Source organism: Volvox carteri, assembly GCF_000143455.1.
Source record: "Volvox carteri f. nagariensis unplaced genomic scaffold VOLCAscaffold_15, whole genome shotgun sequence".
In the NCBI taxonomy this organism is placed as follows: Eukaryota; Viridiplantae; Chlorophyta; class Chlorophyceae; order Chlamydomonadales; family Volvocaceae; genus Volvox; species Volvox carteri.
Genome location: NW_003307558.1, coordinates 1,544,881 through 1,558,343, shown reverse-complemented (window position 1 = coordinate 1,558,343; position 13,463 = coordinate 1,544,881). Strand labels below are relative to the sequence as shown.

Genomic DNA, 13,463 nt, shown 5'->3' with positions numbered 1-13,463 from the left:
TGCTGCCTCTTTCCTCCCCCTGGGTGGTTGTTGGACGCGACCCCAGGGAGGAGGTACCTGTGGTGACTCGGGGAGTAGCCCGGGACCAGCAGCCTTCCCGCCGATTGGGGGGAAGGCGACCGCTGCGAGATGACTTGAGTAGGTGAGGTGGGGTTCGGAGATGTGGCAGCTTCGGCCTGACGACCTGACGATTTGGGAGTTTCAGGACGGATGCGAGGCACGAGGCATGGCCTTGGGTGCGGTCCTGCAGCAACTGTTGTGCACAAGTGTGCAATGCCAGTGGGTTCTCGTGGCAGTTGACTGCAGTTGCGAAGTATTGCTTAGTCTCCGAACTGCAGGTTGCCGGAAGGGGATGATGCAGCACCACTTATCAACGATAGAGGGCGGACTGCCAAGGACTTCTAGCAACAGGCTGCTTACACTTTTCAGAACGCTCTTGCGATATGAGAAGGAATTGGGGATGCTGATGCGTACAACTTTGGGTTTTGAAAAGTATTTCCTTTCGTTTGCCAGCCTGCGAATTTGGTCACTGGAGCATGTCATGTGCCTTCCCTGGGAAGGCTATGGGCCATAGCCTTAAGGACGCGTAAACGGTTCAAATATTTTTACTCTGCCTGGTCGGCGGAGACGCGGGCTTGTCATAAAGATGAGGACAAGAAAGCCTGTTTTGGCGAAGTTTGGTATAAAAACGGTTGCCGGTGGTCGGGGCCTTATGTGAATGAGGGCGCGATTTATGCGACAGCAAGATGAAGTCTATCGTCGTACAACTGACAACAAAGAAACGTTCATCAGCATAAGGCTCTCGCCGACAACTCAAGACGTTCACATCTTTCGCCAAATCTCAAACTTGGCTTTTGTCCCTTGTTGGCGAATGATCAACGCGCAACGCCGTACGTCGAGCAACGCAATCTGTATCGACTGCTGCTTCATTGGCTAACTTTGCTCCATCACTCATGCTTTTGACAGTAAAGTAAGTCATTTGCATGCAAGAGCTCCAGTCATTGGCTGTTGCGTTATGTGAAGCCGTCGAGTGTCGGTCCTGTTACGCTAACATCACACAACGCAAGTGCACCCGACAACAGGGGAAGCAAGTGCTAGTGGAACCCCGCCCATCCGCCCGTCGATGTGGTGGAGAGATGGGGGAAAGACGAATTGCGAAGGGCCACTAGGGCCAGGAGGGGCCACACGAGAGAAGGAGGCAGAGGCTAAGATTTGAGACCGGAGCTGTGAGGGGCGCGAGTGGGCCGAGAGGCGTCGATATAGCGCTCCAGGATTTGAGGGCTGCGGATCTGGGAGAAGGCATGGAGCTCCTCGAGGGAGGCGCCAGCGGCCCGGGTGGCCTGGATAGTGCCACGGTGAAACTCAATGGGGGTTTCATGACTTAGGTCTGGGCCTCCTCCAGGTGCTTGCCCACTCACATGGGAAAGGCGCTGCTGGTAAACGGGCGCGCCGTGAAGCATTGGTGCCCCCGGTCCGTTCGACAGGAAAGGTAGTCAGTGATGGCAGATCCTGGGGGTTTGTCCGGGGCATGGCAATGCCGGGGAGAGGGGTTGGGGTACAGCTCAAGATGGGGAGCACAGCACCCCTTGGATGTCTTAGTCCCGCCATCACTGACTACCTTTTCAGTCCAACAGACCGGGGGCACCGAGGCTTCATGGAGAGCCTGTTTACCAGCAGCACCTTGGCAATGTGAGTGGGCAAGCACCTGGAGGAGGCCCAGATCTAAGTTGGGCAAACCCCTCATGAGTTTCACCGTGGCACTATCCAGGCCACCCAGGCTGCTGGCGCCTCCCTCGGGGAGCTCCATGCCTTCTCACAGATCCGGAGCCCCCAAGTCCTGGAGTGCTACATCAACGCCTCTCGGCCCACTCACACCTCTGGTCTCAAATCCTAGCCTCTGCCCCCTCTCATGTGGCTCCTGGTTCATCTCTCCCCCCCTCTTCACCACATCAACAGGCGGGCGGGCGGGGTTCCAACTTGCACTTACCTGTATACAAAAGTATAAAGGTAATACAGAGATTGTCTAATGTGTTTAAATGCGTGCACTATTGTCAAGTGCACTTGTGTTGTCTGATGTTAGCGCCTTATCCTAGTTAGCCAATCTTTGTAACAATCAATCATAGCCATCTCTGTCCTCTGCCCAGCCCTGGGCTGCACCTTCCTGCACTGCACTTGTCGTACAGTACCACAGGATGAGCACTTTATCAACATGCAATGCCGATTTGTCAGTTGTCGTACGGGTTGTACGGTGTGTACAGTATGATGACAGAAACCGTTTGGGATTTTTTCGTAAGGTAGCACTACTTGTGTATAGGTAGTGTAAGTCAGTTTGTGTGCTGGAGCATACCATATGAGCGTGTCTCCATGCCATATACGACTATGGTAACTTAGACGTGTGTGTGCTCTGATATGCTGATGGCTGCTGCTTGAGGGGGCTAGAATGCATGGATGCTGACTGGGTGGTAACATCAGACTGTAAGGACTTTGAAGAGACCGTGTGCTGTGCGTACATACATACATATAAGGGTTTGGCACCACTGGTCAGGCGCGACCATTGCCCCCGGGACATCCCGGGATCGATACCCATTAGGGTCAAAAGTCCTTCCGATGGTGGAAGGCATTGCGCCCCTAGTTGATGGACGGTGGTGACCTGGGATAAAGTTAACCTGCGAGCTGATCAGGAATGGAGTTGGGCCGCTGTCGACCCGGCAGATTCCGTTGGATGCTGGTGGTGGGTGCGGAACCTGAACGATCCACTGAGAAGTTGACTAGGGTGACTGGATGAGGATGCCCCGAAATACCGGGGAAGGCAGGGTTTCGCAGGGTAGCTGCCACGGGCGAAGATACACCCCCCTGTTTCACACATCATACATATGCATCTGTGTTATGCGCCATGTTCTAACTCCCTATGGCCAACACGGTTTGTGGGCGGCTTACTGGCCGGGTGGTTTGGCTTGTGGGTGTTTCCAAAACGACATAAGCCTACTTAGCTATCGTCCACACATAGCATGCTCGTACACAGGCATCAATTTCTCCCTAACACTGTCGTACAATACGAAACGGAAAGCTCCAGTTGGGACCCTTCCTCAGTGTTGAGTATTGACCCTTTTCCACATGCCCGCAATCAGCCTGGCTGACCAGCTGGCGAAAAGTACCACTCAACTTACAGCACAAGCCAGCACAATCGTCTAGAGCAGCAATGGCATCAGTAGCAGCAATAGCAGTGCAGCTCCAGGCTCGGATACCTATTTCGCTAAACCATCCCAGCCGCCATAGCAACCGCGAAAACATTCCCACTCCTGCACATAGAAACGGCCGCTCCGTCATCCTTCCGGCTCTCTTCCCCTCAAATCCCCCCCTTAACAACCCCGTGCCGCTCACAGAGAAGCCAAGGCACGCGCGCGCAACCCCCCTCCTCCCCCACCCCCACCCCCACTCCCTCCCTCCCCACTTCCCCCCAACGTATGCGGCACGAAGCCCCACTTCAGCCAGGCCTGAAGGGGGCTCATGTCCTCCGCTTGGTAGCTGATGAACAACTCCTGAATGGGGGGGAGGGGGAACGTATGCGGGAAAGCGGGAATTGAGTTGCCGGTATCGGGGGAGAGGGGGAGCGGGGGAGAGGGGGTTCATCCGGGGGGTGGGGGGGATGCAGGGGGAGGGCCATGATCACGTGATAGTGCTGCAGCTAGCCTGCAACCCTCGCACCCACGGCCATCCAATGCTGCCTACTCATCTCCACAATGGCCCCCAAACATTTAAACCCTTCTTAGTTAACCAATCAATCCCGTTTGGTGCCTCTCACTGCTTTCCTCTCCTCCCTGGACGGCCTTCAACAGCCGGGGGAGCCTCCCATCCCCCACCGCCACCCCATTGCATTTTATGTTGCCCCCGTATGGGACCCCCGGTAGTAGTGAACGCCTAAGAAATGTTTTGACGCTTGGATGGGAGCAGTGATGCTTCACTGAGCTCGCCTCGGGAACACGTTGCCGTACATAGGGTCAAAGTTGGATCTTCGAATGTATGGTTCTAGTGGCCTCCAGTTCAGCATACTCGCTGGGGAATTTTTTAAGTAAGGTAGTTACCAAGGAAACCCCCCACAGTAACCACTTGGTCACTAAAAAATTACCACGGTGAAAAAGTTTTAAAAACACACTGGGGAACACCAGATGCACATCACATCACGCGCTCCATCAACATATGGAAATATATAATATTTATCATTATTACCATCATTATCATTATTATCATTTATTGCTATTGTTGTTGTTGTTGTCGTATACATCCCCCACACATGCACCTGTCCAGTCTCCAGGGGTGCCAGCTCCCCGTTCCTGATGCTGGTCAGTGTGAACACCAATCTGTCTTGCTCGTCCAGCATCATGAGGGGCGGTCGGGCTGCCGAGCAGTGGTTGGCCATGTCGATGAGGGGCAGCAGGCCGGACGCGCGGCCCGACCCCAATGAGCGCGACACCACCTAGGGGTGTGGGGTGTGGGGTTGGGGGGTTGAGGTGACGAAGAAGAGACAATTGTCGAAAAGAAAACACCGGACAGACGGAGCGCTTGGGGGTGAGTTGGGTTGTTTGGGGGTGGGGGCCGGGTGAGTTGAGAAGAGATGAGTGGCACGGTGTGGTGGGAGAGGAGGGGAGGGGAGGAAGGGAGGGAGATTACAGATACCCCCAACCACCCAACCACCCTCCCATCGCCGCCATCGCCACCTACCTGCCCAATGGCCCACATAAGGCCCTCGTGGTCTAGCTTCAGTTGCGCCCGGTCAGAGCCAACCACCTCCAGCGTCTCCTCGGCCATTCCGCCGTACCGCCGCCGAGCTGCCTCCACAGCAGCCGCCCAGCCGGTGCGACAGCCCCCAGCCCCCCCCGACCAGCCCACTGCCGCTGCTTCCGCCGCCGCTGCCGCCATCTCCGCCGCCACAACCGGCTCTGCGGCCTCCGCCGCCGCTGCCTCTGCTGCCGCCGCCGCCGACTGCTCTCTCTGCACCGCCGCCGCCGCTTCCGCCGCCGCTGCCTCCATCATTTGCTCCGCCAGCACCTCGGCTAGGTCCGTACCCGTCAGTAGCCAGGGATTAGGGGGCATGTCTGGCAGTGTACGAACGTACGGCAGCCAGAAGGATTCGGCGCCCTTGGCCCGCTCTATCGCTAGGCAGCAAGCCACCTGAGACACCCGGCGGGGTTTCGGAGCGGGAGGGTGCAGTGGGGAGAAGGAAAACGAGCCGGGAGGTTGGAAAAGAGTTGCAGTAGCGATACCAACAGCAGTGCTGGTGGGCGGGCGTTGAGGCGGCGGAGGAGAATCACAGGTGCCGTCCAGGACTGCCTATTACATTACATTCCAGATCTGGCCCAGCTTCCCTCGCACATCACCATGATGGCGGTGGCCTTGCGGCGGGGCTAGCTGGCCCACTGGATGGGTGTGTGTGTGTGGACGGCTAGACGTGTGTGTGTGTATGCCCTCCTCCTCCCCCCCTCCTTCCCCCTCCCAGAAAGATACACAAAACCTACTCGGCCCCCCCCACTCGCCTGTTGCACCTGCCCCAGGTGTTCCCTGAACGCCTCCCGCCGGGCGCCCGAGCTCAACAGCGGGCCCACGGCCGCCACCGCCGCCACGTTGTCCAGGTGCAGGGCGCGGGGCACCACCACCAGGGAGCTGGCTTCTAGCTGGGGGAGGCTGATGGCTGGGGGTATGTATGTATGTGTGTATATGTGCATACAGGTGTTGTGTATGTGTGTACGCGTGTGGCGGGGGGATGGGAAGGGCAGTGGGGGTTGAGGGGGAGTCTGAGATGACAATGCGGTGAGGCGGGGGAGGGGGAGGGAAAGACAAACCACGGACGAGGGAGGGGTAGGGAGGGGTAGGGAGGGAGGGGGGAGAGGGAAGGGTAGGTAGGGGGAAGGCGAGAAGGACCCCCCAAGGGTGGGTGCTGTTGGTCGTTCAGGTCGGGGGGTCGCGGGGATGGAGACGGCATGTGTGTGTGTGGGGGGGGGGGACGTGTGGGGGACCGCTGTTGGGGTTATTCGCTGCCAGAATGACCGGTAGGGACCCCCGAGCCAACCCCCTCTCAACCCCGCCACACGCGTAGACACACACACACACAGTGCAGCCCCCTACTGGACCGTCTGAAGAGGGGTCCCCCCGGGCGCCCCCGGGTCCCCCCGGGCAGGGGTCGGGGAAGCGGAGAGGGGCGGAGAGGGACGACCGGAACCCCAGCTGGCGGTCTGGCTGGCAGAGCGGCCAATGGCGCCACTAAGCGCCCTGCTGCAGCCCTTAGCAGTGTAAAGGCGTTTTCGTAATATATAACCGACAGGAACAATCCTGAAACCAAAGATAAACAAGTAATATACATGCATACATACGTACATACCCTTGTTTGCCACGAGGCCTCTTGCGCCGCATTGCGTGGCACTCGTTAAGGAGAGGGACTCGTGTACGAAGCCGCCGTGATCCTGGATCCAGCGGCGTAGCAGGGCGTCCTGCCGTACCTCCTCTGCGACAGCGGCGGCTTCGCGGTTGTTCCGGGCTGCGCTGGCGGCGGTGGCGGCGGCAGAAGAAGGACAAGCGGCGGTAGCGATGATCGTCATATGGGCACGGCTGCGGCGGCTGGCCGGGGGGGCTAATGGCAGCGCTACCCTCGGCGCAGCGGCCGCAGCGATGACACCGCCGTGCGGGAACGTGGCGGCCATGGTGGATCCTGTTCATTTATTTGGGGGGAGGGGGGCCCGGGAGTGATTGTCTGTGCACGGGACATAGAAAACAAGGTGCGCAAGGGTGATGGGGCACGAGGAAGTAAATAAGACTTTGTGCAAATTGAAATTCCATGTCGCCGCGCATGGTGAGGATAAAGGCAGTAAAATGTGCTGTGACGTCGTCGGTCGTGCAATGCCGTGAACTGCCAAGGAACGCGGTAGGCTTTTCCATCCGTAAAGTGCGCGTATGACTGCTTTAACGATATGGCCTTGTGGTTTCTGGAACTCGGATAAATCACAGTGCACAATTACAGTGTGGTTTAGTAAAAAAAGTGGCTTTCCTAAAAGCCCATGATGCATTTGTCAGACATTTGCGTAATTGTCGGGGGCAACGCCGCAAGGCGGCAACCTATTACAAGCTTCAACTGCTCGGCTGTCAAAGGCAGCACAATACAAAACAAAGAACAACTTCGGGCTACCTTTCTGATAAGTAGGTGTCGGGGCTTCATGTGAACTGCTGAAGCACATGCACGGCCCTTTGTAAAGACGTCAGCTGTCCAGCGCTTAACAGAACGTTTTCAGTTGCCGTACGTTGGGATACAACGACGTAAGAGGCAATTATATTCGGGGTGTTATAGTTTTCTCATTTTACTTGAATGTCATCTGCTTTCATCTGTTCGGTCACGCATTGCAGTTCCTCCTCAAAACGCGTTACAGTGTCATTGGCACCCTGCAGCCGCTGCGTTAGCGGTCCGTTCTGCTCGAGGGCCAGTTGCATCTGCTCCCTTTGCCCCGTGGGGAAGTATCTGAGCGTCTGCAGCTGCTCCTGGTTCGCCTTCTGTTGTTTCTGCTGCTCGTTTTTATTGGAATCCATTGGAGAGCATCCTTGTTCCGGTATATACGCCGAAATGAAAGGCAGTCTCCAGCTTGCAGGTCTCGATAATTCATGTTTGTCGTAAAGGAGCGGACGTAGAGCTCCGCATAGCTGCGAGTTTAATGTCTTACCACGTACGTTTTTGTAAGGCATGAGTGGTATAAAGCGAGATACCCCACACGTCCCCAGAGGTCCTGAAGAACCTCGCCAAGATAGTTCAGCAGGTACCGAGAGCGATCTTCATGCTTTCTGGGCTAGGCCAGTCTTCCGCTTTTGGAATACATTGGTTGATTCAGAAGGGCCATGTACCACGGTGTGTTCAGGTAGTTACATCTTGCGTTGTCGGGGGTTGGGCTGCAGGGCTCCTGGGACGCCAAGGTTCTCCGTGTCCTCTGGGTCTTGGGTTATGAACCTTGGGTTATAGTGTTGACCGGCACTGCAGACGTCGAAAGCAAAAGTTCTGCACTCTCGTCTCGCAAGCTGGATGTCTCTGCGCTGCTTGAGGGGCTGAAGGGTCATTAACATTGGGCGAATGATCGGCTCCGTGTGGACCCGCGGCGGGAGTTTGTTTCCTACACCTTGACAGCCGGGGTTGGAAATATGTCGTTATGGGCACTGGATAGGTCGGGGATCCGCAACACTTGGGGGTTTATGTCCCATAACATCCCTTCCAGGCATCACAGGAACTTGATTGGTCTCTGTTTGTGCTGTTGGGCTATTGAGGTCATCCGTCCAACGGTAGGGTGAGGGCACATCGGGTTTGCCAACTGTGTCGCTTAGCTGCGGTTGGTTGAGGACGAGCATCACGTGTTTAGGGAGTGTCCTGCCTTCAACGATACCCGTCAGGTCCTTACGGCAGGCCAATGGTATACCTGCTGGGAGCTTGTCGGCTATCTTTCCCAACGTTCGCTTGTGAACGCGCTTTATGCCATGCGTCGGATGCGAAGTTCGCATAACTGCGCACCTGTCCAGTTAATTTCTTGTCACTAGTGCAATTAATTTGTTTATCACTTCCACCAAATGGCACCAGAGATCTCACCACGTAACTGCCCGCCCAAGGCTCAAGGCCCAACACACACGCGAAAACGCTCCTTGTAACGAGCATGAGTCGTTACATTACACTCCCATTCGCTTTTTCGCTATTGTTCGTCGGTGTAATTCGATAATCGCCATAAGGCCTTCGCTTAACCTGATGCGCTTTGCCGTACTTCCGTCGGTGAGCGGCCGATATGACAGCTCACCACCCATCACTATGTGGCGAGGTTCTAATTAGGCTCGAACGTAATATTCCTTGCCTGCACCTGCACCTGTTAGGCCAAAACACCTAAACCGGAGCCAAAAGGCTTACACCCCTACTGCGTTTGAATTCAGCCCAAGCTCAGCACACATGCAAAACCCAGCCAACGCATGTCAGTCCGCCCTGGGTACGCCCTGCACACACAAGTCCAAGGCTTAAATCCGGCATCTGTAAGCTTACACACATGCCAATCGTACAAGTAATTGGCTCGCACGCTCTGAGCTTACGTGTTCTTGCCGGGTTTCCTGCCCAGGTTAGCACAGATATATGCCCCTCATGGCAATCGGCGTGCCAAAACGCATAAACCTCGACCGAAAGCATTGCAGGCTTTCAGGAAATGTTGTCAATCGTCCAACAGAGGACAGTAATAAGCGTTCCAAGTTATTCTTTACTTCAGTATAGCAATTTTGCCGGCCTATACAGGCGAGTAGAAGCGCCGGCGGGCAGTCAGAGACCCTGGCAGGCGGGTCGAACCCATCCCGAGGGGCTCCGCCCGCCATGAGCCCCCACTTCCTGGCGGGTGCTGCTCTCAAAACGATACACGTACTCGGGGCGGACGCAACGGTACAGGTCGGGGGACTTGTGGCACATAAGGCTTGTATTTTTTGCTCTGGAACTAGGACCAAAAAGTAAAAAAGATACTTTGGTTTTTCAGGCGGTTTTTGGATACACGGCAAAATTTCAACCTCCATATCTGCGTGGAAAGGTCGAACTTAAAGGTTTCTTGTGTTTTTCGTACAACAAAAGCCTCTCATTCCCGCACGCAAAGAAATAAGCGTAGGGCTCCGGGACCAGCGCTAGGTTCTGTGGTGTCGTTGTCGCTCTGCCGTATCAGGGTGGGGCCGCTCACTCAGTTACAGCATCTACACGGTGCTGCCGGGGTGTTGTAGGATGAGCTCGCAGTCAGCGCAGCTCATAAAGCTGGCCTATTATCCTCATCACCCTGAATCCTCATCCATTTCGTGCGGACGCTCTCAGGGGGTGGGGTTTGGGGGGGGGGGAGGGAAAGACAAAAGAGGCTGTTGAGGATAAGCGCCTGATACGATATCACTTGAGTTATCTTATCGCAGTATATTCCACTTCACTGTGCATGGGAGACGCGCTTTCAAGAAGACGTAAATTTCCGACGTGCTGAATTATGGCTTGGAGTGGCATTGGTACGTAGCTGGGCGGACTGGCAATGCAAGTTGACATCAAGCGCAGCGACAAGCATGTATAGATGAAGGATAATGAGCTTCACTGCTTCACCCGATGCGGGATGGGTGTTGCGGACGGACGTTATCACAAAAGTCCCCAAAGGGGTTCGCTGTAAATTGGGAGGAAAAAATCGCAATAATTACGACGGATTATTGAGTGTTTCGCTAGGACTTCAACTGTGCGTTATAAGGTGTAAGGTATGGCGAGCAAGTATCCACAGCCTCAAGGTAGTAAAACAGACGTTTTTCAACCTGAAGGCGGCAAAGTACACCGGGTTAATGTGGTAGGTGGAAGTTTATTATTATGCTTTCTCGATTATTGCACCGCTAGCACCCTGGCCCAAGAGACCCAGCCGACCCGGAACCTGTCGAAGGCCTGACGCCAGAAGTTACGCCAGCATGTAAAGAGCTATCGACGCGCCTCTACCCCTAGTATTGCACTCAATCATTTTGTGAAGAAGCTCGAAACGGTTTCATTTCTTTGTACGGGAAGGACGCCCATTTGCCACTCTCTCGATGCATCTTGTAGCGTGAACATGCCGAAGGTGTACAAGTGGAGCAGCGCACCAAATAACCGCCAATGCGGTTTAGCCTAGAGGTTGTTTTGGGAAAGCTAAGAAAGATGCGTACCTCATTTTTTAGGGTACCTAGATAGCAGCTGCAAACCTGCGCCTTATTGCTTTACTGAGGCGTAGGACCTTTTAGCGACTGGCTTATCGGCACACTGTACAGTAGCAAGCTGACACTTCTGTGTTGTGTGCGGTCATCCAGCTCACCTGACGTTCCAGCACCCAGAATGGGCATTTTACAGAAGTTCAAACAAATACTTAAGACTAACAGCCTGAATCGCAGGGAAAACGATGACGATACCAGCTGCTTAACCCATGTCCGGCCAGCATCTGCGACGGTGCCGCGCACCGTAACCGCAACCATTGAGAATGACAATGTGCGGCCAGCCACGCCGTCAGGCGCTAACGGCGCTTCCATGCAATCTGGAGCGCAGAGCCTTCGCCGCGTGGACTCGCTTCGCGCGGCTGTCCCACGCATCGACTCGGTCACCACCAAGGCCGTTGGAGCTAGCCGCTTCGAAACCACCATTATTACCGGACAGGGCAGCCGTCTTGTACTACAGGGCGTCAAGACTATGAAACCTGACTCTGACGACGAGCTGGATGAACCCGACGCTGACCCTGCCACCCCACCCTCGGGCTCAATGCCCCGCACCGCGGCGCCCGCCGTCGTCGCCCCAAACGCCGCGGCCATCACCTCCAACTCGGCCCACCCCCACTCCCATCCCCCCGCTTCCGGCAGCGGCCTTGCCTACACCGCCGCAGCCGCCGCCGGCGCACCTTCCACCGCCGCGGTTGGCAGCGGCGGCGCCCTCGCCGAAGCCCCCCTACCTCTCCGCCGCAAACCCAACCGCGTCGCCTCCCTACCCATGCTCCTCGACGGCGGCTTGTCGCGCGCACCGCCTCCTAGAGTCGCGGCGGATGCCCCGGCGCCCGAGTACGCGGGTCACCAGGAGCCCGAACGCAAGCCCCGCCGGTCGCCAAAGCGCTCCGAGTCCCTTAAATACCTCCTACATCAGGACCAGTACCGCTTCAACCAGGACGTATCCGTACAGGAGGCAAGTGAGGCGGCTTGCGGCTTGGCGCCTGGAGAGGGACCCAGCGGCGGCGCCGACGGCAGCGGCGGCGGCGGGGGCGGCGGCGCTGCCTCGGCGTCCGTGCAGGGCTCCCTGGAGGACATTATTTCCGCTGACGGCACCAGCAATTCCATTCTGGCGGTGTCCTCGGCCCTTCCTAGCCGCATGCGGCGCCCGCGCTGGACGCTGGAGGACTATCAGCTGCTGAAACAACTGCATCGAGGTTACGCCTCGGATGTTTACCAAGTAGGCGCAGATAATATGAAAATATTAAATATGTAAATTTATATATATGTGTGTGTAGTTTAATATTTCAATATTCATGTGTATAGTATGTAATGTTTAATTTGTTTTCCTTGTCCGTTTGCATGTATGCATGTATGTATGTCTGCAAGAGCGCATGACCCTGGGTTATGTTGGGTGTTACATCTGTTTGTTGAGAAGGGGTGTGTGTGTGTGAGAGAGAGATAGATAGGTGAAGGGAGAAAGGGAGGAGGAGGGGGGAAGCGAGTGAGGGAAGGAACGTGTGTGTGCGTGTGTGCGTGTATTTCAATCTGGACCCCGCAAAGTCAGATAAGGGGGGGAAGTGTGTTCCCGGGTGCGGATGTGTGTGTGTGTTTTGGGGGGTAAGGGGTGGGATTAATGTGTGGAGTCCTCGGCAAGTACGGGATACGGCAGGAGGGAGAAGTTAGACTCGGGGAAGAAGTCCAAAGGTCGCGGGGGAAGGACCTCGACGGAACGGTTGAGGCGGTTAGTGCAGGTCAGCGAGCGTACGTCTGGGCGGAATCATCCCCTCCCCCCCACACACACATCACGTCAGGCGATGCAGAAATTCCCCACCCACCCTCCTTCCCGAGGATTTAAAACACACGCACACACACAGCGCTGTCGTTGCTACACACGCGCCGGGTGGTGTCGTGCCGGGGTTGCTGTCGCAGTGAAGGGACAGCCCTTGAACTGGACAGACAGATAGGTAGACAGACAGACAGAACAGTGGCCGCTTTGGAAGCGGATAGATGAGGGTTTGTACGGTTGTTCGCACTCGCACCCGCACTCGCACTCGCGCTTGCACTCGCACTCGCACCGCACTCGTGCATGCACTTGCACTCGCACTCGCGCTTGCATTCGTACTCGCACCGCATTCGCGCATGCACTCGCGCTTGCACTCGTACTCGTACTCGCACTCGCACTCGCATTCGCGCATGCACTCGCACTCGCACTCGCGATTGCATTCGTACTCGCACTCCCACCCGCACTCGCGCTTGCACTCGCACTCCCAGTCGCACTCGCGATTGCACTCGTATTCGCACCGCACTCGCGCATGCACTCGCACTCGCACTCGCGATTGCATTCGTACTCGCACTCGTACCCGCACTCGCACTCGCACTCGCGTTTGCACTCGCGCTTGCACTCTCACTCTCACGCGCACTCTCACTCTCACTGTCACTCGCACTCGCGATTGCAGGGGAACACACCTGAAGGAGGGGCCAACCCCCTTGGGGATTATGTGGCCGGGGGGTTGTAAGGGGGCCGCTCTTTGCGAGGCGGGGCCGTGTCGGAGTGGATCACAGGGTTTCGCACCGACGTCCATTACCCCGGACGGGGAACCGGAATTTGTACAACACCATTGTATACAGAGTACGACGGACGCGCCGGGGCCCCCTAACCTACTTCCTACCTCCAGCTCCCCCTCCTCGTCCTACCGGTATTGATTTCTTAGAGCCGCCCTTTCCCCCTCTTCCCTCTCCTCCCCTCA

The 13,463-nt window shown here is 56.3% G+C and overlaps 2 protein-coding genes across 2 annotated transcripts in view; one reads left to right on the top strand and one right to left on the bottom strand.

The window, feature by feature from the left end:
* Positions 1 to 595: 595 nt before the first annotated feature.
* VOLCADRAFT_90151 (uncharacterized protein) lies at positions 596 to 6,590 on the bottom strand (the record flags this gene model as incomplete). The annotated part of the gene is made up of 7 exons (XM_002949623.1): positions 596 to 614; positions 3,484 to 3,539; positions 4,298 to 4,474; positions 4,720 to 4,830; positions 5,047 to 5,169; positions 5,541 to 5,669; positions 6,492 to 6,590. The coding sequence occupies 7 exons, from the start codon at positions 6,588 to 6,590 to the stop codon at positions 596 to 598; spliced, it is 714 nt and encodes a 237-aa protein (XP_002949669.1).
* A 5,297-nt stretch (positions 6,591 to 11,887) lies between these two features.
* The window catches only part of VOLCADRAFT_32796 (uncharacterized protein), a gene marked incomplete at both ends in the record, with an annotated part of 4,359 nt that continues 2,783 nt past the window's right edge, over positions 11,888 to 13,463 (top strand). The window contains one exon of the mRNA XM_002949730.1: positions 11,888 to 11,953. Coding sequence (XP_002949776.1) covers positions 11,888 to 11,953 — 66 coding nt within the window. The remainder of the gene's footprint in view (positions 11,954 to 13,463) is intronic.